At 37.2% G+C, this 26,422-nt stretch overlaps 3 protein-coding genes across 3 annotated transcripts in view; 2 read left to right on the top strand and 1 right to left on the bottom strand.

Annotated features, from left to right (window-relative positions):
* Nucleotides 1-56: 56 nt before the first annotated feature.
* Nucleotides 57-4,798, top strand: LOC117343858. Its single transcript, XM_033906401.1, has 3 exons — nt 57-398; nt 892-992; nt 2,052-4,798. Exon 3 carries the CDS (start codon nt 2,054-2,056, stop codon nt 3,791-3,793), a length of 1,740 nt encoding a protein of 579 aa, XP_033762292.1. The 5' UTR covers nt 57-398; nt 892-992; nt 2,052-2,053; the 3' UTR covers nt 3,794-4,798.
* On the bottom strand, nt 3,948-6,611 carry LOC117343859. The gene is made up of 2 exons (XM_033906402.1): nt 6,391-6,611; nt 3,948-5,869 (listed from the first exon to the last, which is right to left on the bottom strand). The coding sequence occupies exons 1-2, from the start codon at nt 6,413-6,415 to the stop codon at nt 4,374-4,376; spliced, it is 1,521 nt and encodes a 506-aa protein (XP_033762293.1). The 5' UTR covers nt 6,416-6,611; the 3' UTR covers nt 3,948-4,373.
* A 2,230-nt stretch (nt 6,612-8,841) lies between these two features.
* LOC117344006 overlaps nt 8,842-26,422 on the top strand; it is a 32,312-nt gene continuing 14,731 nt past the window's right edge. Inside the window, exons 1-5 of the mRNA XM_033906600.1 lie at nt 8,842-8,874; nt 10,790-10,844; nt 11,584-11,669; nt 16,076-16,147; nt 16,635-16,740. Coding sequence (XP_033762491.1) covers nt 10,796-10,844; nt 11,584-11,669; nt 16,076-16,147; nt 16,635-16,740 — 313 coding nt within the window. The 5' untranslated portion in view covers nt 8,842-8,874; nt 10,790-10,795. The remainder of the gene's footprint in view (nt 8,875-10,789; nt 10,845-11,583; nt 11,670-16,075; nt 16,148-16,634; nt 16,741-26,422) is intronic.

Here is a 26,422-nt window from a genome sequence, read left to right as displayed (position 1 = left end):
CCGCATTACGTCCCTTTGTTACTTGCCGCTATAAAAAATTGGCGCTGTATGTCAACGGTAGTTCCGGTCTGACCTCCCGTCATATCTCCGGTGTAAACAACGCTACAATGATGCGACTATTAACGTAAATGTAGTAAACACCGTTCTTATCTTGTAGATGATATTTGTTAATACGGTTAGATATGGTTTGTTACATCTATAGTTGATGTTTTTAACGGCAGTTTCATAGTTTTGATACATTAAGACTTAGTTTATAATCGAGGTATCGCCCGACCTCCAGAATGTCTCGTCCTCAGAACTTCAGTCTCAGAAGCCCTCGGAAGCTGCTCTATAAATCTACGTTATCGCAGCTAGGTCCATCACAGATAGGGCAACGGATTCAACATGACATAAGAAGTGTAAGTATCAGATAAGTTAATCATAGCCATGTTCGATGACCCCACATGGATGATGTATGCTCGCTATATTATTTAGAGTCGAATCGGCCCAACCCGAAATTGACCCAAGATTAAATAGGCCCAGCGTATTTGAATTGCTTTGAAAATGTTGTTTAAATAATTCATTAGTCTTGATATGACAACAGAAAGTATTCTTTTAAATGACTTATTTTTTTCAGTGTTTGTTTGATTCCATGTTACCCATCCATTGTTTGTGAGATACCTGTACTAATATTGGTAATAATAAAAAAGGTGCATGTTAGGCACTCGTAAAAAATCCTTGTAATCAGATCAGTCACTAGCCTTGTGTATCAATACACTCTTATAATGTTAATTATACTTAATATAAATCTGAATTATACTGGATGTAAAGTTCTTGACAGACTGACTGACAAGGCTATACTATAAGCAAGCACATAAATAATGCTGATGTGTATCTTTTTTTCTGTTTTAGATATATAATATACTGTCATATATGTCATCGCAAGCAGTACTGGAGCCAGACCAACCACAGATATAGAAAGTTTCCACTACTTAGTCTACTACATGGCATAGGTAAGCTTTGAGTCTTAAGAGATCATATAACTTAAAAATAATAAATCGGTCTATATCATTGTTTACTGTTGTGTAAACTGTAACTTATGCCTTGGCGCAGCATCTGTTTGTCAAGAGTTCCTTTAAGTTGTTTCTAGTCATAAAGTACTTGATGGATTTTCACCACAAACATTGTACATGAACATGTCACACCTTGTCAAAAAAATTATTTTACATTTAATTTCAACACATTTTATGGCAGGATTTAAAATGTTAAAAGGACAAACGACTCTTTTCAACACATTTTATTACAGAGCCAAAGGAATGGACAACCAGGCTCTATACTTGTCTATATAAATACAGTCCTGAATCTGCAGAGTTTTACATACATAATATTTGTAACAAAACAGTTAACATCAAATCAACTCTTATGGAAACAACATCAATTCAACTCTTATGGAAACAGCAAAAGTTAAAACAATACAGGATACAGAATTACACAATTCCAAAACACATTCAACCATATGATTTGGTAAATCTACATACAATATTTGTCCCATTTAGTGTCCTTTTGTCAAAACAGTAGACCTAAGGAATTCCACTGAACCTATCGCTGAGAAAACATGATTAAGTTGAATAATGAAAATTATATGCAATGAATACTTTTAAGAATGACATTCTCGCATGTGTTCATTGGGTGAAGCTTCAAAATGCTCCAACTTTGAACCCCGCAACCACTTCCAGTATTGTGACGCTCGCAAAATTTGCGCCCAGGGAACACAAGCTTATGGTGTTGAATATTGTAATGAAATTTTAATGCATAACAACAGTATTCATACAACTTCATATGCACTTAAACATCACATAGTGGAAAGTAGCTCATGGTGTAGACCAGGGAGATAAATTTATGGGTTTTATGGTGAGTGGGGTCATGATAACGTTACATGCAAGACGTACATTTAAATCACATGGGTATTGTAGCTGGTTGAGACCATAACCTAGAGTCTAAGAGATAATTGACATTATGTATAAAGTCGTTTATACATGGTATTTAACCTGAATAATAATTATTGTTTTCAGAAATGGAAGACAGTGTCCATGAAGTGAGTCTTTCTTCTGAAGAACTTACCACTTGGTCCAAGAAAAATTTACAACATTGGCTTTCGAAACGTGGTTTAAAAAAATCTGGAAACAAATCTACTTTGGTGAACAGAATAATTCGTACAATTAATTTCGGTGAAAGTGATATATCATCTGATACTGATAGCTCAGACGAGGAAAATAACTTCACAAACTTGCCTAATATAAAGGAACTTGAAAAATGGGATGAGCTGACTACATCTAATAGCCCTCCAGTGAGAGTAGAGGATGTTCATAACTATTTCTTGTTTGAGAAGAATCCAGTTACAGGGAGAACCAAACATTGCAACAGACAATTGCAGAAATCAAAAAAGTTCAGTAACGAGAACTATATAGGGGACATACAATATAATTCGGTTGATAGTACATCCCTTTATTGTGTTGTTCGTGCAAAATGCAAACCAAGTATGCGGCAAAAAGTAGCAGTTACTGATGGTAAAGTCAGAAGCTATTACAGCCTTTCGGTGACCTTGACCAAACAGACGGGCAAAATAATATGTGCCACCTGTGACTGTAAGGCAGGACTTTCAGGTGTGTGTAGTCATGTTGGAGGTCTTCTTTTAACAGTTGTGAAAGTGAGAACATCGTGTACTTCCACTGGCTGTACTTGGTTGGAACCTAATGCAAGTCTGACAAGACCACTCAGTCCTAAACGTATTGCAGATATAAATTTTGAGACAGACTCTACAAAAGATCATGCAATAAAACCATTTCCTAATGTATATCAGGCTGGTCCAGGTAAAGATCCATGCAGTTTTTTCAATGACATATTGAAAGGGTTAAAGCTAGCAAATCCATCTAGTGTGTTGTACCGCACAATGTGTGCTTCATCTGGAAATATAGATGAGATTTTGAGTGTTTATAAACCCAGCTACATGTACTCTAACTCAGTAGATTTGTCGTCAACAGTGTGTCAGACTGAATTCCGAGAATTCACCAATAATTTAAATATCTCTGATAAGCAGTCAGAAAGTGTCAATATTGCAACTAGGGGACAATCTAACAACAAGAACTGGAAAACCATGAGATCATATTTGTTGACAGCTTCTAACTTTGGAATGGTATGTCGTCGTCAAGAAAAAACCCCAGCTGACAACTTGATCAAACAGCTCAGAGGTTACAAACCTATTCCAGAAGGTGTCCCCTCATTACAGCATGGTAGACGGTATGAGAATACAGCCAGAAGAGCATATATTAAAGAACATGTGACAAAATGTAGTGGGGAAGTTGAAGTGAAGGACATGGGTGTTTATGTCAGCCAACAATTTCCATTTTTGGGTGCAAGTGTCGATGGACTTATTACATGTTCTGTGTGTGGCTCAGGTGCTCTGGAAATAAAATGTCCATATGGCAAAAACTCTGACAAATGGAGACATAAAACACCTACAGAATGTGCAAAGAACAAATCGTTTTGCTGCGAGTTCAATCTAAGTGGTGAACTATCTTTAAAACATAATCACCAATATTACTATCAAGTCATTGGACAAATGGCTGTGTTGGAACTTACCTGGGCAGATTTTGTTATCTGGACAAAGAAAGGAATCTCTGTTGAAAGGATAACATTCGATGAAAACTTTTGGCAGAGTAATATGTTATTCAAGCTTAAAGACTTTTACTGTCATGATTTTGTTGCAGAGCTTTTCACTGAACGCGTTAAACGTGGTTTCCACCTATATAAATAGGTTGGTAGTGTTTGTGACAGAAGTTTCCTGTCTGGTAATGTAATTAGCATTAAGAAAGTTTCAAATCTTGTATACAAATTGCAATTTAGTTTTTGATGTTTATACCTTTAACATTCTTAAACACCAACTGTGCGTTGTGTTGTGTTGGTGTGTGACAGCAGGTTGTTTGTTAAAATTTGAATCACTTTCTGTATGATTAATATATTTTTGAAATAGACAATATATATCCATCAATTGCTTAAAATAATGAACAAATTACGAAAGAAATCACACATAATTCAATATTGTGTGCAAATTTAAGTACATGTACTTGCATACAATTTAACAGTGCATGTACCAATCGTATCTATATAGTACAGTATGACTGACATGGTGTCATGCCACAAGATCTAGAGTATTGATAAAGAGAGTCATCCTATAGTTCTGAGCATGGTACATCCTTAAATGACCCTGGCTATTAACAGGAAGTAAAACAAATCATTAAACCAATATAAATCTAAAAGATGTGTAGTAATATTAATCTAGAACTGTTAAATATATATATTAAGGACACTAGTAGTAGTACTGCAGACAGCTTAATTCACTTCAGTAAGGGTTCGTACAAGTTTGTCATGGCACAACATATCATTATTATTTGTTCAGCTAAATGAACTTCATTAATTGGTAGCACAGACTGTAATATCTTGAAGTTTTTGATTTGTTCCATTTTCATTTCAACAACAATCCTAGGAGCAGCTATTTGTTGTGTTTTAAAAAACTCCTGTACACTCATCTGACAACTAGATGATACAAATGGTGGCATATTTAGACCTATATGTGCAGGAAGTAAATCCCCAACTGTGAAGCCTTTGTCTGCAAGTATGACATCTCCAGGTTCTAACTTTGGTAAGAAGAGGTCACCATCCTTTTGTACTATATGCCTATCTGATGCATGCCCTCCCCAAATTCTTGACACAAATGTTACCAAACCATTTGGTGCAACTCCAATTAAAACTTTGAAAGTGTTATGGTGTTTGTATTCACTCCATGTAAGAAATTGAGCCTCTAAGTTACCTGGTTTCTCACAAAAGAATTCTGTTGCATCTATAACTATACGGACTTGCGTCATTTCTGTAAAATGCTTTGGCAAATTGCTTAAAATTTGTTCTCTTGATGGCCATGGTATTAGTGACTGCATGTGGTCAAACATAAAGTTAATCCATGTATTTATGGTTCTGGAAACTGTCATAACGGAAACACAGAACAAATCTGCTAGAAACTCTTGCCGAAGACCATGTCTCAACTTCAAACACACCATAAAAAACTCATCAACTGGTCGTAGACTCCTTTTCTTCCCTGGTTTTTCCGTATTTGGGTGAGAATATTTCCTGTTTTCTGCATGTAGTGTAGTTCTTTTCCCCCCTTCCCAGTATGTTAACTTTTCTGCTCCATACTTACAGAAAGTAGTAAAAAAGAGTAGAAATGTTGCATAATTTGGATACCCTGTATAGTATCTAGTCTTTTCATCATCATTTTCAATTGCCTCTGGCTTGAAAATTGGTACAAATGTCTGTGATGCAGACGACTTCATACATTTTGAATTGTCATTCAACGGTGTCTGTGTTGCATTATCATTTGCATTTACTTCTGATGTCTGAACATAAACAGTCTCTCCAGCTATATGATCCGTTTGTGTTTCCTTACTCTCTTTTAAGGACAAAGAACTGATACTGATACAAGAGGTATCCTCACAGGTAATGTTTTCAGTGTTCTCAACCTCAGAATGGCGCACTAAAGGTCTGCGAGGTAACACTATTTTCCTCGGTGTAGCCAGATTTAGTTTAGTTGGAATAGATCCCTGTTTACATATATTGTTTTCAAAGTGTAAATTACATAGCCTAGAGTTAGAACTGATAGGAGAGTCTGGTCGCACAAGTTTAATTTTCTGAATCCATAAAGATCGCCTTGACTTTTGATCTGTGCTATCACCGGATGGAATGCAATGTAGCTTTATCACTGTACCATCTTCACAAATTTTGCCTCCATAGTTGGAACAGAGTAAACAATATCTTTTTCCTCCCTTGACAATGGTAGAATCTGAAATCAAATAAAAGGATTGATGATGTATGTATGTAGGTATATACCTTTGTTTATCGGAGTAATCCGCTGATAATGCAACGGTACACCGGTATCACATACATTCCCCTAAGGGATTACTTGTTGGTACATGGCATATAAAAATTTAACTCCTACAGACTAGAAAATTCAACAACTATATAGATAGATCTACAGGCATGCAATGAAATACAAGTTACAGATATAAACTACCATATTGGTACCCCAACCCTCGAGAATGCACCGACACCTTCTGTATCTGTATACATATAGTGTATTTGCTTCGTAGATCCTCTGGGCTATGATATGACTAATGCTGGAGGAAAACCACAAGGGGACATGACATTTGGCGGCAAGAACACATTATATTTAATAATAGTGGCATCGAGGAATGAATTCATTTCGCTGGAAAACCGTGAATTAATATACGATCCTGTTATAAGGACGTGTTCATTTCACTGAATTCAGCAAAGAATAAATAAGACCTTCTGACAGTATCGTACCTTTATTTTCCTTTCGATCAGCCATGATATAAGTCCAGATGTTTCCACATAACTATAAACCACATTTACTCTTTCCTCCTCAAAAATTTCATTCACCGAAGCTCTCCAGTCATGGTAAAAAAGATAAGAAATGCGCAGCAAACGGCAAATAGCAACTGGGACGCCGGCCCATGGTTACACCGGAACTACCGTACTCGCGTTAAACGTTAATTGTCACATCCGAGTAGAGGCATAACGCGTACAAAGGGACGTAATGCGGTAGGCTGCCATTAGACTGACAATAAACCTGTATATACAATGTAAATAAAAAGTAGAAATAATACAATAGGGAAGTCGCCAGATATATCTGTGTACATGAAATGTAGAAATATCCCACTGGGAAAGTCGCCAGATATATCCGTGTACATGAAATGTAGAAATAACACAATATGGAAGTCGCCAGATATATCCGTGTACATGAAATGTAGAAATAACACAATATGGAAGTCGCCAGATATCTCTGTGTACATGAAATTTAGAAATATCCCACTGGGAAAGTCGCCTGATATATCCGTGTACATGAAATGTAGAAATACATGTAACACAATATGGAAGTCGCCAGATATCTCTGTGTACATGAATACCAGAAATAACACATTGGGGAAATCGCTAGATATCTTCGTGAACATGAAAAAAAAAGAAATATCACAATGAGAAAGTCGACACATATTTGAACATGTCCATTTTGTTTAAAGATTATACAAAAGAATAAAAAAAATGTTTTAATACAATACAATTGGATGACAAACAGTATCAATAAATCATCGTTTTTCCCCATGGGACTGATTGTACAGTAAATGTTAATCGACTGTGCATTAGCTCCTGGTAACAATTTTATTAATATATAGGACAACTGTTAACTGCTACAGATAAATCTCATATCCTGATGACGGAAAACATATCGAAACAACAGGACAAAAAAAGAAAGACAAATAGGAGACTAGAAAAACATGAGGGATTAGAAAAAGACGGACAGGAGACTGACAAAACGTCAGGAAATACAAAAAGACGGGGACAGGAGACTGAAAAAACATCAGGACATACAAAAAGACGGACAGGAGACTGACAAAACATCAGGACATACAAAAAGACGGACAGGAGACTGACAAAACATCAGGAAATACAAAAAGACGGACAGAAGACTGACAAAACATCAGGACATACAAAAAGACGGACAGGAGACTGACAAAACATCAGGACATACAAAAAGACGGACAGTAGACTGACAAAACATCAGGACAAACAAAAAGACGGACAGAAGACTGACAAAACATCAGGAAATACAAAAAGACGGACAGGAGACTGACAAAACATCAGGACATACAAAAAGACGGACAGGAGACTGACAAAACATCAGGACATACAAAAAGACGGACAGGAGACTGACAAAACATCAGGAAATAGAAAAAGACGGACAGAAGACTGACAAAACATCAGGACATACAAAAAGACGGACAGGAGACTGACAAAACATCAGGACATACAAAAAGACGGACAGGAGACTGACAAAACATCAGGAAATAGAAAAAGACGAACAGGAGACTGACAAAACATCAGGAAATACAAAAAGACGGACAGAAGACTGACAAAACATCAGGAAATACAAAAAGACGGACAGGAGACTGACAAAACATCAGGACATACAAAAAGACGGACAGGAGACTGACAAAACATCAGGAAATAGAAAAAGACGGACAGAAGACTGACAAAACATCAGGACATACAATAAGACGGACAGAAGACTGACAAAACATCAGGACATACAAAAAGACGGACAGGAGACTGACAAAACATCAGGACATACAATAAGACCGACAGAAGACTGACAAAACATCAGGACATACAAAAAGACAGACAGATGACTGACAAAACATCAGGACATACAAAAAGACGGACAGGAGACTGACAAAACATCAGAACATGGAAAAAGACGGACAGGAGACTGACAAAACATCAGGAAATAGAAAAAGACAGACAGAAGACTGACAAAACGTCAGGAAATACGAAAAGACGGACAGGAGACTGACAAAACATCAGGACATACAAAAAGACGGACAGGAGACTGACAAAACATCAGGACATACAATAAGACGAACTAGAGACTATTTAAACATTTGAATGAAAAGTTAGATTATGCGGAAAGAAGAAAATATCAAAATAACGTTCAGAAAGTCACAGAAAAAGGAGAATCAATTTGAACGAAAGGAAATATAGCAACAGAAAAGAAAAATGAAAATGTAGAACAAATATATGACAATATATGTTAAGAGAAAAAAACACAATAATGACTACCCAGAAAGTGCATAGTGCTGTCCCACACGTGTGGGAAGTCATATTTGTCGTCCATGTGTATAGGTCACTGACGGCCGAAGTCATGATAGACAAGATCAGATTAAGATCCAAACTGATAAGCTTTTAGTCCACCATTATATCTACAGAAGATTGGTACGTACTTGATACGTCTTGTATTCCGTTAGATTCTCGCAACATAAAGAGAAGTGCAGAAAAGAAAATGTTTTCAATATCATTAGTACATTTTGTATGTTTATGTGGATTTCATAAAATATAGTCTTGTTTGTTTATTTTGTTGTAGACTGTAATGAAGGGGTACATTATATTTTGTTTATTCTGTTGTAGACTGTAATGAAGGGGTACATTGTATTTTGTTTATTCTGTTGTAGACTGTAATGAAGGGGTACATTGTATTTTGTTTATTCTGTTGTAGACTGTAATGAAGGGGTACATTATATTTTGTTTATTCTGTTGTAGACTGTAATGAAGGGGTACATTGTATTTTGTTTATTCTGTTGTAGACTGTAATGAAGGGGTACGCTGTATTTTGTTTATTCTGTTGTAGACTGTAATGAAGGGGTACATTGTATTTTGTTTATTCTGTTGTAGACTGTAATGAAGGGGTACGCTGTATTTTGTTTATTCTGTTAATTGTAGACTGTAATGAAGGGGTACGCTGTATTTTGTTTATTCTGTTGTAGACTGTAATGAAGGGGTACATTGTATTTTGTTTATTCTGTTGTAGACTGTAATGAAGGGGTACGCTGTATTTTGTTTATTCTGTTGTAGACTGTAATGAAGGGGTACATTGTATTTTGTTTATTCTGTTGTAGACTGTAATGAAGGGGTACATTGTATTTTGTTTATTCTGTTGTAGACTGTAATGAAGGGGTACATTGTATTTTGTTTATTCTGTTGTAGACTGTAGTGAAGGGGTACATTGTATTATGTTCATTACTGTGTTGTAGAATGTAATGAAGGGGTACATTATATTTTGTTTATTCTGTTGTAGACTGTAATGAAGGGGTACGCTGTATTTTGTTTATTCTGTTGTAGACTGTAATGAAGGGGTACGCTGTATTTTGTTTATTCTGTTGTAGACTGTAATGAAGGGGTACGCTGTATTTTGTTTATTCTGTTGTAGACTGTAATGAAGGGGTACGCTGTATTTTGTTTATTCTGTTGTAGACTGTAATGAAGGGGTACATTGTATTTTGTTTATTCTGTTGTAGACTGTAATGAAGGGGTACGCTGTATTTTGTTTATTCTGTTGTAGACTGTAATGAAGGGGTACATTGTATTTTGTTTATTCTGTTGTAGACTGTAATGAAGGGGTACATTGTATTTTGTTTATTCTGTTGTAGACTGTAATGAAGGGGTACATTGTATTTTGTTTATTCTGTTGTAGACTGTAATGAAGGGGTACATTGTATTTTGTTTATTCTGTTGTAGACTGTAATGAAGGGGTACATTGTATTTTGTTTATTCTGTTGTAGACTGTAATGAAGGGGTACATTGCATTTTGTTTATTCTGTTGTAGACTGTAATGAAGGGGTACGCTGTATTTTGTTTATTCTGTTGTAGACTGTAATGAAGGGGTACATTGTATTTTGTTTATTCTGTTGTTGACTGTAATGAAGGGGTACATTGTATTTTGTTTATTCTTTTGTAGACTGGAATGAAGGGGTACACTGTATTTTGTTTATTCTGTTGTAGACTGTAATGAAGGGGTACATTGCATTTTGTTTATTCTGTTGTAGACTGTAATGAAGGGGTACATTATATTTTGTTTATTCTGTTGTAGACCGTAATTAAGGGGTACGCTGTATTTTGTTTATTCTGCTGTAGACTGTAATGAAGGGGTACATTGTATTTTGTTTATTCTGTTGTAGACTGTAATGAAGGTGTACATTGTATTTTGTTTATTCTGTTGTAGACTGTAATGAAGGGGTACATTGTATTTTGTTTATTCTGTTGTAGACTGTAATGAAGGGTACGCTTGTATTTTGTTTATTCTGTTGTAGACTGTAATGAAAGGGTACGCTGTATTTTGTTTATTCTGTTGTAGACTGTAATGAAGGGGTACGCTGTATTTTTACTGGTTTGTCTTTCCTTACAAACAGGTAAATAAAAATCCTATTTGATCAGCTCTTTATATGTCCTCACCTTCACTACTATGTAATTATAGTTTTTTTACACAGATAACTACACACCCATCTTCATACATATACCCGAAAGTTCATCTTAATAAAGACCTGTTTCTGTACAGGTATTATATAATTAAGACCTGTTTCTGTACAGGTATTATATAATTAAGAGTTTCTATATCCTCTATTAATAAACTCTTTTACAAAATGCATCATGCCGGCGTACATTAAATATTCATGAGCATACCTGTTCAAACGGTATACTTTGTAACTCGATGAGGAGGCGTACTTTTTCACACGTACAGTCATAGTTCGGAACAGATATGTTCTATCATTTATGATACGGGATACGTCGAACTATAGAGCTAGACATGTTTAGACTGTATAGAAAGGCAGAAACAGGGGAGACAACTTGTACGTATATATTCAAACGGATCTAGATAAACGTTGTAACAGAGACGACATCGTTCGGCTCCATGATCCTTCAAGGTAGCAAACACGACAACCATAATTCAATATGAGGGATACACTCTACTCGTTACTCCACTGCCGTGACTTAATATTGCTGTCTCCTTGAAGGAACTGGCTAACTGTCTCGATATGTACCACGGTACTGGTATCCAGTTCATTAATGACTTTCTTGTCAGGCGCCACGGTTCCACTTTGATATTGTCCATCGTGATGATGTCCCATTTATCTATGTATTTGTTAACAGGTGCTACAGGTCCGCTATGTTTTTCCTGTTCCTCAATGTCGCAGGCTCATTTCTGTGACTTCACAGAGAGATGTGGTGATCACCAGGTATGTATAACGATCGAAATCTATATACTTGTTTGTATGGCATTCATTGAACAGATACAATACACCTTCATCAATTTCATTCAGTTTCAATCCGTTCTATTTTCGTTGGGTATATTTTTGTCGTATTTATCTAGAATTGATGTTGATATTGATGTTATTGCTATTGGCATCTAGTGGGTATTTTATATAATATCTGTTCCTTCCTTCCTTCCTTCCTTCCTTCCTTCCTTCCTTCCTTCCCTTAAGAAGTTCTATCTAATAGGATAATCCTCTAATTTAAGGTACCAACGTCGTCCCTTCGCCTTCAAATTGTCCATATCCTGTCCACGGGACAAACATAACCTTGCATCGAATATAATACTTGTGTTAATAAACGAAACCAGTTTTTTAATGTTTACATAATCTTGTTCACAGCATCTTGTGTTCCTAGTCATATTGTATAGCTCTTTTGTACATTAATAGATAGATTACGAGCAAATATAGATTGATCTTTATTGTATATACACCCCAAAAAGACTATTAAAACCAATGCATCATAGAACTTTTGCTGTTCACCCTTGTCAATTTCCAGTTAATTGATTTTCGAAATCCAAATTAAAAATCTATTATTGCAGATTAAAACATGATACTTTTTAAATCTATTAAAAAAATGTAGGTATAGGCTTGTAGTATATTTTATCTTCCTTACATTTCAAGGCTAACATCTATCAAACATTTCTAACGTAAGCAATTCATTTCTTTTCAGAACGTTAACACCTCATGTTGAAAAAGTTTTTAAATCGTTTCCGAGATGCAGTTTCGTTTATTTATAGATAATGTTTATTCCATGACCTTCACTAGAGTTACTTGTGCACTCTGCCAATGAATAGTCAGCCAGAAAATAAAGTTGTCTGGTAATACCAGCGAGGATTTGTGTATACCTATGCTTCTATACGATCCGACGGAACAATGGCTTATTGGATCAGAGTCGCTGTGATTGACATACACATCTCACTTACAGAGAACTATCCGGCCGTATAAGCCATACAGCTAATCCATGTTTGGCCATATCATATTTTTACTTTTATTTTATTACAATTTTTTCATTTGTCTTAAAGATAATCTGCCATTATAATAATTATTATTATTTCAATTCCTCCTTCGACAAAACTTTTGAAAATTAACGGTACATTGTGATTGACTCTCTCTTTCTATTCATTAAACACGAAAATTCCTGATGAGCCTGTTTGTGAAATATTTCTTTGCGTTTCAATGATTTTATAACGAAGCCACAGTCAAACACGGATAAGTCGAAGTCGTCGGGACCGAGTAAAATACTCGACTTTCCAGGGATTCGACAAAACCGTGTTTCTACATATGGCAAATGACATAAATAAATTAATCGGTTGCCTACCGTATGTACCTGTCCGATAACATAATGTTACAAAGTAATAAATGAATACAAATAATTTATATTGTATTTCCATATATTTTGAAATATTACTTCCCACATATTTCCATATATTTTGTGGGAATAATTTACGGTTTGGGGATGAAGATTCACCCCAAGTGTTTTACGCATTTTCGTGACAAGGATTGGTTTTTTTAATTGAACTTTATTTCTCCACCTATTTTCGTCTTGTATTAATTAATTACATGGAACCAAAAGTTAACATGCAATTGGAATTAATATGACAATGGAATGACTGCGCATTTCTAATCATCTACTAAGCAAGGATTATTCTAATTAATGGATTTTCACAAAGACATTCTATAATATGTTACTGTTTTCATTCAGTATTTCATACAATGAAACGATCAATGGAACACTTGTGTTATACTGACAGTGACAGCAACTCCCAGTTTACACATTTCACTCGCCTGATGTCCCATAAGGCAGTGTTGTAATAACTTGTTGGGTTATTTTGGTCGTGTTCACGCGGGAACAGTCGATACATCCAGGCGATGTACAGACAGGTGTAGGCTACCCTTGTCAATAAAGTTATGTATCACAGACCATAGCTGTGTTTTTTTCAGTATATGACCTTAATAATATTAGCATCCAAACAGGCAAGATAAGATATCATTTCATACATTTTTTGCTTTTTGAATTTGATATTGGATGACGACTCGATTATCACAGTAGAAAGGCAAGCTAACCAACCATATATTTAACCATTTGACCTTGAAGTTGAAAGACGATTAAAGTATTACAGTAGTAAGGCAAGCTAACAATTCACACGTTTTAATATTTGACCTTGACGCTGAAAGAGATTCAAGTATTCAAGCAGTATGACAAGCTAAGATTTCAGACATATTTCACCATTTGACTTTGACGTTCAAAGAGGATTGGAGTATCCCAATAGTAAGGCTAACAATTCACAGTTTTACCGCTGGACCTTGAAGTTAAAGGGGGTTTTGAGTATCCCAGAAGTAAGACAAGCTAAGAATTCAGACATATTTCACTATTTGACTTTGACGTTGAAAGATGATTGAAGCATACCAATATGTAAAAAAAAAAAACGTTCGTTTCACACATCGTTAGATTTTCGACCCTATTGCCTGCAGTACCAATGCGTGAAGCAATCGTTCCGTTCAGATATGTCTTACAAACTTAATCACACTGGGAAGGTTCCATTTGCCTTTTTTTTTTTTTTTTATCTTAACACATTTTCCTCGAGGTAATTACACACACTCCGATTACCGGAAGTGTTAAAGAATCCTATCGTTTATTGACTAGAGAAGAGAAATTATAAATGACAAGTTTTGGAACCCTGTGAAAATGTGTAATCCACGCTTACGGAACAATTGTGATGTTATTTTTCTAATTATAATGCACCATGAAAAATATTTCAAAAACGTGGTCCTAACATATTAACAGCCTTTATATATTCTTTGTCATAACATATTAATAACCTTTATATTTTAATGATCATAATATTTTAACAGCATTGATATCTTTTTAATCATTACATATTAAAAGCCTTAATATCTTTATGATCATAACATATTAACAGCCTTGATATCTTTATGGTCATAACATATTAACAGCTTGGATATCTTTATGGTCATAACATCGTTAACAAACAGTTGTTCGTGTTATCCAATAAAATATTAACAGCATCGATAATCTTATGATTTATCACATAGTTAACGTCGTGGATAATACTTATGAGTTACTTATCAACAGTTATGTCTTTATATATACATTTGTTACTGTCTATCAATCTTAGTGTTTATCAACATTTAGTCTGTTTTATGTCATACAGTTAGTGTCGTGTTTTATCCAATACAGTGTCGTGTTTTATCCAATACAGTTAGTGTCGTGTTTTATCCAATACAGTAAGTGTCGTGTTTTATCCAATACAGTAAGTGTCGTGTTTTATCCAATACAGTTAGTGTCGTGTTTTATCCAATACAGTTAGTGTCGTGTTTTATCCAATACAGTTAGTGTCGTGTTTTATCCAATACAGTTAGTGTCGTGTTTTATCCAATACAGTTAGTGTCGTGTTTTATCCAATACAGTAAGTGTCGTGTCTTATCCAATACAGTTAGTGTCGTGTTTTATCCAATACAGTTAGTGTCGTGTTTTATCCAATGCAGTTAGTGTCGTGTTTTATCCAATACAGTTAGTGTCGTGTCTTATCCAATACAGTTAGTGTCGTGTTTTATCCAATACAGTTAGTGGCGTGTTTTATCCAATACAGTTAGTGTCGTGTTTTATCCAATACAGTTAGTGTCGTGTTTTATCCAATACAGTTATAGTGTCGTGTTTTATCCAATACAGTAAGTGTCGTGTTTTATCCAATACAGTTAGTGTCGTGTTTTATCCAATACAGTTATAGTGTCGTGTTTTATCCAATGTCTTTAGACAGTCGTTATGTATTGATGTTGCATTGCTATATTTACTCATCAGTTGTATCACTTTTAGCGATGTTTTTCTTCCACGATAAAAACAACAGGGGTTTCAATAATTCCTAAAATAGATAACCAAGCATACACATTTTTAGGAGAACAAAAAAATAATATGCCGGTAAGAGGCGTGGTTAACATTATTGTATGTTAAATGGCAAACAGGGAGGAGTTGCTAGTGATGTTTTATAACATGTATAATGCACTTGTATATGAGTGAAGTACAAACAGGGATTGCCATTGCAACCAATGTAGGTAAACTACAATTAGCTCAATTATAACTTAAAGGAATGCTTCCAACGCGAAAAAACGCTAAACCAAGATTACCACAAAATAGGTATGTACAATACGTATACAGTCGTCAAATTATTCTGGAATGTTTTCATCTGATGACAAAGATAGTAAACCAGGCATGTATATACATACTTAAATAGCACAACACTGCAGCTATGAAATCAGAGACTGTCTTTGGAATATAAAGTGTTTGATTAACACATCTTCATGTTTAATTACAGGTGTGTTACGTTAAAAGAATCCTAACTAACAGTGGACATACCAAATACACCTCAGGATGTATTTATAACCAGGTAAATATAACAAGGTGAATCTAACCAGGTAAATATAACCAGGTAAATCTATAATCAGGTAAATATAACAAGGTAAATATAGCCAGGTTAATAAAACCAGCTTAATCTAACCAGGTAAATCTAACCAGGTAAATATAACAAAGTAAATCTAATCCAGTAAATCTTACCAGGTAAATTTATAACCAGGTAAATCTAACAAGGTAAATCTAACCAGGTTAATCTAACCATTAAATCCCCCTTTTCACTGTTTCTACTCATTTTTGTTTTGTTTTGGTAGACTTTGCCTTTCAAAAGTGATCAAACTATACATTAGTATTTTTCGATTTCTTATCATCCTTAAACGATGTCAACATTAACTCAAGCTTTGCGTTGATCAGGTATAGTTATAGAAATATTGTAATAATGTAGGCCTAAGTAGCATGGTTAAATGTTTGATACATGTATATATGCCAATGCTTATGCCAACTAAAACTTCTCTATGCTATAGACATGTACCAAGAGTGACGTCACGGATCACACTGCACATGGGCTGGTCACGTGTCTTGAGTGTTGCCAAGGAAACATGTGTAACAACAAAGGGTGCGGTGACACGGGTATGTTTCTAACAATATACATAGATGTTTTAGCAATTTCTGTAATACTTAAAGATAAACGGAGAAAAAAAATGTAATCAACGAAGTCTGACGTCTGAAATGAATCTTCACAAATTCACATAAACGTTGCGGATTTTGGGATAATGTCATTCTGCGTTTCTGCCCTGAAGAGGAACTAGTGTGTCGAGGTGTGAGTCCCCAGGACCATACAGCCTGTCTGTTTACACACGGACTATCTCTGGTCGGAATGCGGGAACAGTGGGTGTAAGCATGTATATTGTGTAAACCCCATTGCAGTGTAAATCATCGACGGTTGGAGATACGGTAGGATTATTGACATGTATACTGTACGAGGGTATCTAGTATCTAGTAATTTCATCAAGATGCAAACATGTCGATAGTTATGTCTCCATGAACAACAGGACGAATATCGCTGATTCCTCTGTAGATTTCCACTCAATATCATCAGATCGCCGACTGAAGTATCCTCTGTGTGAACAATGCTTGGCGTTGGTTCCAGCCATGTGTATCGTTTACACACCAATACCAATCGGTCAGGCTAACCAACGTGATCCTTGCAGCGGTCATTAATGTAAACTCCCACCTGAACGAGTACATTTAGCAAAACAGGAAACGTTTCTAACTATCAACAGGTTACGTATTTATCTGTTTCCGTATACAATGTGTACGTTAAAAGACATCCAAACCAGGGTTAGTACTGTGTACAATATAAACCACCCAAACCAGGGTTAGTACTGAGTACAATATCAACCACCCAAACCAGGGTTAGTACTGAGTACAATATCAACCACCCAAACCAGGGTTAGTACTGTGTACAATATCAACCACCCAAACCAGGGTTAGTACTGTGTACAATATCAACCACCCAAACCAGGGTTAGTACTGTGTACAATATCAACCACCCAAACCAGGGTTAGAACTGTGTACAATATCAACCACCCAAACCAGGGTTAGTGTTGTGTACAATATCAACCACCCAAACCAGGGTTAGTACTGTGTACAATATCAACCACCCAAACCAGGGTTAGTACTGTGTACAATATCAACCACCCAAACCAGGGTTAGTACTGTGTACAATATCAACCACCCAAACTAGGGTTAGTGTTGTGTACAATATCAACCACCCAAACCAGGGTTAGTACTGTGTACAATATCAACCATCCAAACTAGGGTTAGTGTTGTGTACAATATCAACCACCCAAACCAGGGTTAGTACTGTGTACAATATCAACCATCCAAACTAGGGTTAGTGTTGTGTACAATATCAACCACCCAAACCAGGGTTAGTACTGTGTACAATATCAACCACCCAAACCAGGGTTAGTACTGTGTACAATATCAACCACCCAAACTAGGGTTAGTACTGTGTACAATACCAACCACCCAAACCAGGGTTAGTGTTGTGTACAATATCAACCACCCAAACCAGGGTTAGTACTGTGTACAATATCAACCACCCAAACTAGGGTTAGTACTGTGTACAATACCAACCACCCAAACCAGGGTTAGTACTGTGTACAATATCAACCACCCAAACTAGGGTTAGTACTGTGTACAATACCAACCACCCAAACCAGGGTTAGTACTGTGTACAATATCAACCACCCAAACTAGGGTTAGTACTGTGTACAATACCAACCACCCAAACCAGGGTTAGTACTGTGTACAATATCAACCACCCAAACCAGGGTTAGTACTGTGTACAATATCAACCACCCAAACCAGGGTTAGTGTTGTGTACAATATCAACCACCCAAACCAGGGTTAGTGTTGTGTACAATATCAACCACCCAAACCAGGGTTAGTACTGTGTACAATATCAACCACCCAAACTAGGGTTAGTACTGTGTACAATACCAACCACCCAAACCAGGGTTAGTACTGTGTACAATATCAACCACCCAAACTAGGGTTAGTACTGAGTACAATATCAACCACCCAAACCAGGGTTAGTGTTGTGTACAATATCAACCACCCAAACCAGGGTTAGTACTGTGTACAATATCAACCACCCAAACCAGGGTTAGTACTGTGTACAATATTAACCACCCAAACCAGGGTTAGTACTGTGTACAATATCAACCACCCAAACCAGGGTTAGTACTGTGTACAATATCAACCACCCAAACTAGGGTTAGTACTGTGTACAATATCAACCACCCAAACCAGGGTTAGTACTGTGTACAATATCAACCACTCAAACCAGGGTTAGTACTGTGTACAATATTAACCACCCAAACCAGGGTTAGTACTGTGTACAATATCAACCACTCAAACCAGGGTTAGTACTGTGTACAGTATCAACCACCCAAACCAGGGTTAGTACTGTGTACAGTATCAACCACCCAAACCAGGATTAGTACTGAGTACAGTATCAACCACCCAAACCAGGGTTAGTACTGTGTACAATATCAACCACCCAGACCAGGGTTAGTACTGTGTACAATATCAACCACCCAAACCAGGGTTACTACTGTGTACAATATCAACCACCCAAACCAGGGTTAGTACTGTGTACAATATCAACCACCCAAACCAGGGTTAGTACTGTGTACAATATCAACCACCCAAACCAGGGTTAGTACTGTGTACAATATCAACCACCCAAACCAGGGTTAGTGTTGTGTACAATATCAACCACACAAACCAGGGTTAGAACTGTGTACAATATCAACCACCTAAACCAGGGTTAGTACTGTGTACAATATCAACCACCCAAACCAGGGTTAGTACTGAGTACAATATCAACCACCCAAACCAGGGTTAGTACTGTGTACAATATCAACCACCCAAACCAGGGTTAGTACTGTGTACAATATCAACCACCCAAACCAGTTAGTACTGTGTACAATATCAACCACCCAAACCATCGTTAGTACTGTGTACAATATAAACCATCCAAACCAGGGTTAGTACTGTGTACAATATCAACCACCCAAACCAGGGTTAGTACTGTGTACAATATCAACCACCCAAACCAGGGTTAGTACTGTGTACAATATCAACCACCCAAACCAGGGTTAGTACTGTGTACAATATCAACCACCCAAACCAGGGTTAGTACTGTGTACAATATCAACCACCCAAACCAGGGTAAGTACTGTGTACAATATCAACCTCCCAAACCAGGGTTGGTACTGTGTACAATATCAACCTCCCAAACCAGGGTTGGTACTGTGTACAATATCAACCACCCAAACCAGGGTAAGTACTGTGTACAATATCAACCTCCCAAACCAGGGTTAGTACTGTGTACAATATCAACCACCCAAACCAGGGTTAGTACTGTGTACAATATCAACCACCCAAACCAGGGTTAGTACTGTGTACAATATCAACCACCCAAACCAGGGTTAGTACTGTGTACAATATCAACCACCCAAACCAGGGTTAGTACTGTGTACAATATCAACCACCCAAACCAGGGTAAGTACTGTGTACAATATCAACCACCCAAACCAGGGTTAGAACTGTGTACAATATCAACCACCCAAACCAGGGTTAGTGTTGTGTACAATATCAACCACCCAAACCAGGGTTAGTACTGTGTACAATATCAACCACCCAAACCAGGGTTAGTGTTGTGTACAATATCAACCACCCAAACCAGGGTTAGTACTGTGTACAATATCAACCACCCAAACCAGGGTTAGTACTGTGTACAATATCAACCACCCAAACCAGGGTTAGTACTGTGTACAATATCAACCACACAAACCAGGGTTAGTACTGTGTACAATATCAACCTCCCAAACCAGGGTTAGTACTGTGTACAATATCAACCACACAAACCAGGGTTAGTACTGTGTACAATATCAACCACCCAAACCAGTTAGTACTGTGTACAATATCAACCACCCAAACCAGTGTTAGTACTGTGTACAATATCAACCACCCAAACCAGGGTTAGTACTGTGTACAATATCAACCACACAAACCAGGGTTAGTACTGTGTACAATATCAACCACCCAAACCAGGGTTAGTACTGTGTACAATATCAACCACACAAACCAGGGTTAGAACTGTGTACAATATCAACCACCTAAACCAGGGTTAGTACTGTGTACAATATCAACCACCCAAACCAGGGTTGGTACTGTGTACAATATCAACCACCCAAACCAGGGTTAGTACTGTGTACAATATCAATCACCCAAACCAGGGTTAGTATTGTGTACAATATCAACCACCCAAACCAGGGTTAGTATTGTGTACAATATCAACCACCCAAACCAGGGTTAGTGTTGTGTACAATATCAACCACCTAAACCAGGGTTAGTACTCTGTACAATATCAACCACCCAAACCAGGGTTAGTACTGTGTACAATATCAACCACCCAACCTAGGGTTAGTACTGTGTACAATATCAACCACCCAAACCAGGGTTAGAACTGTGTACAATATCAACCACCCAAACCAGGGTTGGTACTGTGTACAATATCAACCACCCAAACCAGGGTTAGAACTGTGTACAATATCAACCACACAAACCAGGGTTAGTACTGTGTACAATATCAACCACCCAAACCAGGGTTAGTGTTGTGTACAATATCAACCACCCAAACCAGGGTTAGTACTGTGTACAATATCAACCACCCAAACTAGGGTTAGTGTTGTGTACAATATCAACCACCCAAACCAGGGTTAGTACTGTGTACAATACCAACCACCAAACCAGGGTTAGTACTGTGTACAATATCAACCACCCAAACCAGGGTTAGTACTGTGTACAATATCAACCACCCAAACCAGGGTTAGTACTGTGTACAATATCAACCACCCAAACCAGGGTTAGTACTGTGTACAATATTAACCACCCAAACCAGGGTTAGTACTATGTACAATATCAACCACCCAAACCAGGGTTAGTACTGTGTACAATATCAACCACCCAAACCAGGGTAAGTACTGTGTACAATATCAACCTCCCAAACCAGGGTTAGTACTGTGTACAATATCAACCACCCAAACCAGGCTTAGTGTTGTGTACAATATAAACCATCCAAACCAAGGTTAGTACTGTGTACAATATCAACCACCCAAACCAGGGTTAGTACTGTGTACAATATCAACCACCCAAACCAGGGTTAGTACTGTGTACAATATCAACCACCCAAACCAGGGTTAGTACTGTGTACAATATCAACCACCCAAACCAGGGTTAGTACTGTGTACAATATCAACCACCCAAACCAGGGTTAGTACTGTGTACAATATCAACCACCCAAACCAGGCTTAGTGTTGTGTACAATATAAACCATCCAAACCAAGGTTAGTACTGTGTACAATATCAACCACCCAAACCAGGGTTAGTACTGTGTACAATATCAACCACCCAAACCAGGGTTAGTACTGTGTACAATATCAACCACCCAAACCAGGGTTAGAACTGTGTACAATATCAACCACCCAAACCAGGGTTAGTACTGTGTACAATATCAACCACCCAAACCAGGGTTAGTACTGTGTACAATATCAACCACCCAAACCAGGGTTAGAACTGTGTACAATATCAACCACCCAAACCAGGGTTAGTACTGTGTACAATATCAACCACCCAAACCAGGGTTAGTACTGTGTACAATATCAACCACCCAAACCAGGGTTAGTACTGTGTACAATATCAACCACCCAAACCAGGGTTAGTGTTGTGTACAATATCAACCACCCAAACCAGGGTTAGTACTGTGTATAATATCAACCACCCAAACCAGGGTTAGTGTTGTGTACAATATCAACCACCCAAACCAGGGTTAGTACTGTGTACAATATCAACCACCCAAACCAGGGTTGGTACATGTACTGTGTACATTGTATCACAACACCGGTTTATTTTGCCAAATATTTACGCCCCTAGGGGAGATTTCTACGGAAGCCCATTGGTGCCAAATGTTATATGTAAAAAAATAAATTTATTGCGTTTAAACGCAATACTTTTGCGAATAAACGCAATACTTTTGCGAATAAACGCAAAACGTTTGGGAATAAACGCAATACGTTTGCGAATAAACGCAATACGTTTGCGAATAAACGCAATACTTTTGCGAATAAACGCAAAACGTTTGCGAATAAACGCAATACTTTTGCGAATAAACGCAATACATGTATTGGGTCCTTATGTACGAGTCGTCCTCTGTTGTATTTCTCAAGGACAAACAGTGCTCGGATGTGGTCTTTAGGGACGGACAGTTCTGGGGTATAGTCTTTATGGACGAACAGTTCTGGGGTGTAGTCTTTATGGACGAACAGTTCTGGGGTGTAGTCTTTATGGACGAACAGTTCTGGGGTGTAGTCTTTATGGACGAACAGTTCTGTGGTGTAGTCTTTATGGACGACCAGTTTTGTGGTATAGTCTTTATGGACGAACAGTTCTGTGGTGTAGTCTTTATGGACGAACAGTTCTGTGGTATAGACTTCATGGACGAACAGTTCTGTGGTATAGTCTTTATGGACGAACAGTTCTGTGGTATAGTCTTTATGGACGAACAGTTCTGTGGTATATTCCTCTATCGACGAACAGTTTTATGGTATAGTCTTTATGGCCGAATAGTTCTCGGGATATTCTTTATGGACGAACAGTTCTCGAGTATAGTCTTTAGGGACGAATAGTTCTCGGGTACAGTCTTTATGGACGAACAGTTCTGTGGTATAGTCTTTATGGACGAACAGTTTTCGGGTATAGTCTTTACGGGCGAATAGTTCTGTGGTGTAGTCTTTATGGACGAACAGTTCTGTGGTATAGTCTTTATGGACGAACAGTTCTCGGGTATAGTCTTTATGGACGAACAGTTCTGTGGTATAGACTTTATGGACGAACAGTTCTGTGATATAGTCTTTATGGACGAACAGTTCTGCGGTATAGTCTTTATGGACGAACAGTTCTGTGGTGTAGTCTTTATGGACGAACAGTTCTGTGGTATAGTCTTTATGGACGAACAGTTCTGTGGTATATTCTTTATGGACGAACAGTTCTGGGGTATAGTCTTTATGGACGAACAGTTCTGTGGTATAGTCTTTATGGACGAAAAGTTCTCGGGTATATTGTTTATGGACGAACAGTTCTGTGGTATAGTCTTTATGGACGAACAGTTCTCAAGGATATTCTTTATGGGCGAACAGTTTTGTGGTGTAGTCTTTATGGACGACCAGTTTTGTGGTATAGACTTTATGGACGAACAGTTCTGTGGTATAGTCTTTATGGACGAACAGTTCTCGGGTATAGTCTTTATGGACGAACAGTTCTGTGGTATAGTCTTTATGGACGAACAGTTCTGTGGTATAGTCTTTACGGACGAACAGTTCTCGGGTATAGTCTTTATCGACGAACAGTTCTGTGGTATAGTCATTACGGACGAACAGTTCTGGGGTAAAGTCTTTACGGACGAACAGTTCTCGAGTATAGTCTTTATGGACGAACAGTTCTGTGGTATAGTCTTTATGGACGAACAGTTCTGTGGTATAGTCTTTATGGACGAACAGTTCTGTGGTATAGTCTTTATGGACGAACAGTTTTCGGGTATAGTCTTTACGGACGAATAGTTCTGTGGTATAGTCTTTACGGACGAATAGTTCTGTGGTAAAGTCTTTATGGACGAACAGTTCTGTGGTATAGTCTTTATGGACGAACAGTTTTCGGGTGTAGTCTTTATGGACGAACAGTTCTGTGGTGTAGTCTTTATGGACGAACAGTTTTGGGGTGTAGTCTTTATGGACGAACAGTTCTGTGGTGTAGTCTTTATGGACGAACAGTTCTGGGGTATAGTCTTTATGGACGAACAGTTCTGGGGTGTAGTCTTTATGGACGAACAGTTCTGTGGTGTAGTCTTTATGGACGAACAGTTCTGTGGTATAGTCTTTATGGACGAACAGTTCTGTGGTATAGTCTTGGGTACAAACTGTCTCGTGTGTAGTTTTCAGTGACAAACCGTTCTCGAGTGTAGTCTTTAGGGACGAACTGTTCTGGGGTATAATCTTTAGGGACGAACTGTTCTGGGGTATAAGATACGTCATGAGTAATGGTCTATCATACTTTGTTGCTAAAGCAGTTGTTGATTTCTGTAACAAAGCTGACAACTCCAGTGGTACAGTCATACTGCGCTCTAACTCTAAATGTTATTGACGTTATTGTCGCAGTCAAAGATACTAGAATTAGTTTGCCAGAAAAGACTATCTGGGGTATGGAATTACCCATTAAATTTGTGCCCAACACAGTGGCAGATAGACTGCGGATTGTTCCAAAATATCAGATGGGAGCGAGAATCAGAATAGGATGGAAAGTCAAGAATAATCCGGATCTCTTAACCTCAATAGAAAGGCTAAGAAACAACATGCACCGCACGTGTTCAAAATTTGAGAACACCAAACAGTAACTAAATAATTAAATTTTTTATTTTTTTATTTTTAAAGCATTTTCATCAACAACATATGATGTACATAATAAAATAATTCATTCAACTTCCCTTCCGTTCATCATCATCATCATCATCATCATCATCATCATCATCATCATCATCATCTTTCATCCGGACACATCATCATCTTTATCATCATCATTATCCAAACACATCATCATCATCATCATCATCATCATCATCATCATCATCATCATCATCATCATCATCATCTTTCATCCGGACACATCATCATCTTTATCATCATCATTATCCAAACACATCATCATCATCATCATCATCATCATCATCATTATCCAAACACATCATCATCATCATCATCATCATCTTTCATCCGGACACATCATCATCATCCAAAAACACATCATCATCATTATCATCATTGTCCAGACACATCATCATTATATTTCATCCAAATACATCATCATCATCATCATCATCATCATCATTATCATCATCATCATCATCATCATCACCATCATCATCCAAACACATCATCATCATATTTCATCCAAATACATCATCGTCATCATCTTTCATCCAAACACATCGATCTTAAATCTCATTCATATGTTGTTTTTTTATGAGAGAGAGAGAGAGAGAGAGAGAGAGAGAGAGAGAGAGAGAGAGAGAGGCGGGACTTTTAATGTAATGAAATTTGAATTGAGTGTAAAAGCTGGATATAAGATATACTATATAAGACTATGGCCTAGTAACAACAAATGACAGAGTATTAAATATACTATAATTTGGCATTTCACGGTACTTATTTTAAAAATGAAGAGTCCTGGGACAGACTGTCAGGGTCAAAAAGGAGGGGGGAAAAAAAACCCAAAACCCCCCAAAACCCCACATAAATCAATAGAATAAAACATACATAATGATAAAACAGAAATAAACACTTTTTAAACTTTTAGAGGTCTTAAATAGATAATATTAAATAATAAGGAGGCAATTGAGCCAAACGACCATGACAGAAGGATACACAAGGTAAAAACCGTTACAAATTGTATGAAAAAATCATGAATAAAATCAACATTAACTTATTTTGAAAACAATACATAAGCATACGTACTGAATCACGCGAATCGCACATGTCATCTCGTGATCGATTGCTCATTTCAGAAATTCAGAGCATATTGACATCCTGATTTGTTTACCTGTGCTGATTTTGTTTACCTGTATTGATCGGTATTTGAGGGACGTTCAGCTGTTAGAAATGACATTTTCTAACTATATTTAGGTTAG

The sequence above is a fragment of the Pecten maximus genome, chromosome 15 (assembly GCF_902652985.1).
Source record: "Pecten maximus chromosome 15, xPecMax1.1, whole genome shotgun sequence".
Lineage (NCBI taxonomy): Eukaryota > Metazoa > Mollusca > Bivalvia > Pectinida > Pectinidae > Pecten > Pecten maximus.
The sequence above is the reverse complement of the archived record's forward strand: the minus strand, read 5'-3'. Positions and strand labels throughout refer to the sequence as shown.

What these genes read in the sequence shown, in the direction of transcription:
- LOC117343858 (XM_033906401.1), top strand. Translation starts at nt 2,054, where the DNA reads ATGGAAGACAGTGTCCATGAAGTGAGTCTTTCTTCTGAAGAACTTACC.
- LOC117343859 (XM_033906402.1), bottom strand. Translation starts at nt 6,415, where the DNA reads ATGGCTGATCGAAAGGAAAATAAAG. An exon ending in TGATCGAAAGGAAAATAAAG is followed by an intron (nt 5,870 to 6,390) that starts GTACGATACTGT and finishes ATTTGATTTCAG; the next exon opens with ATTCTACCATTGTCAAGGGA.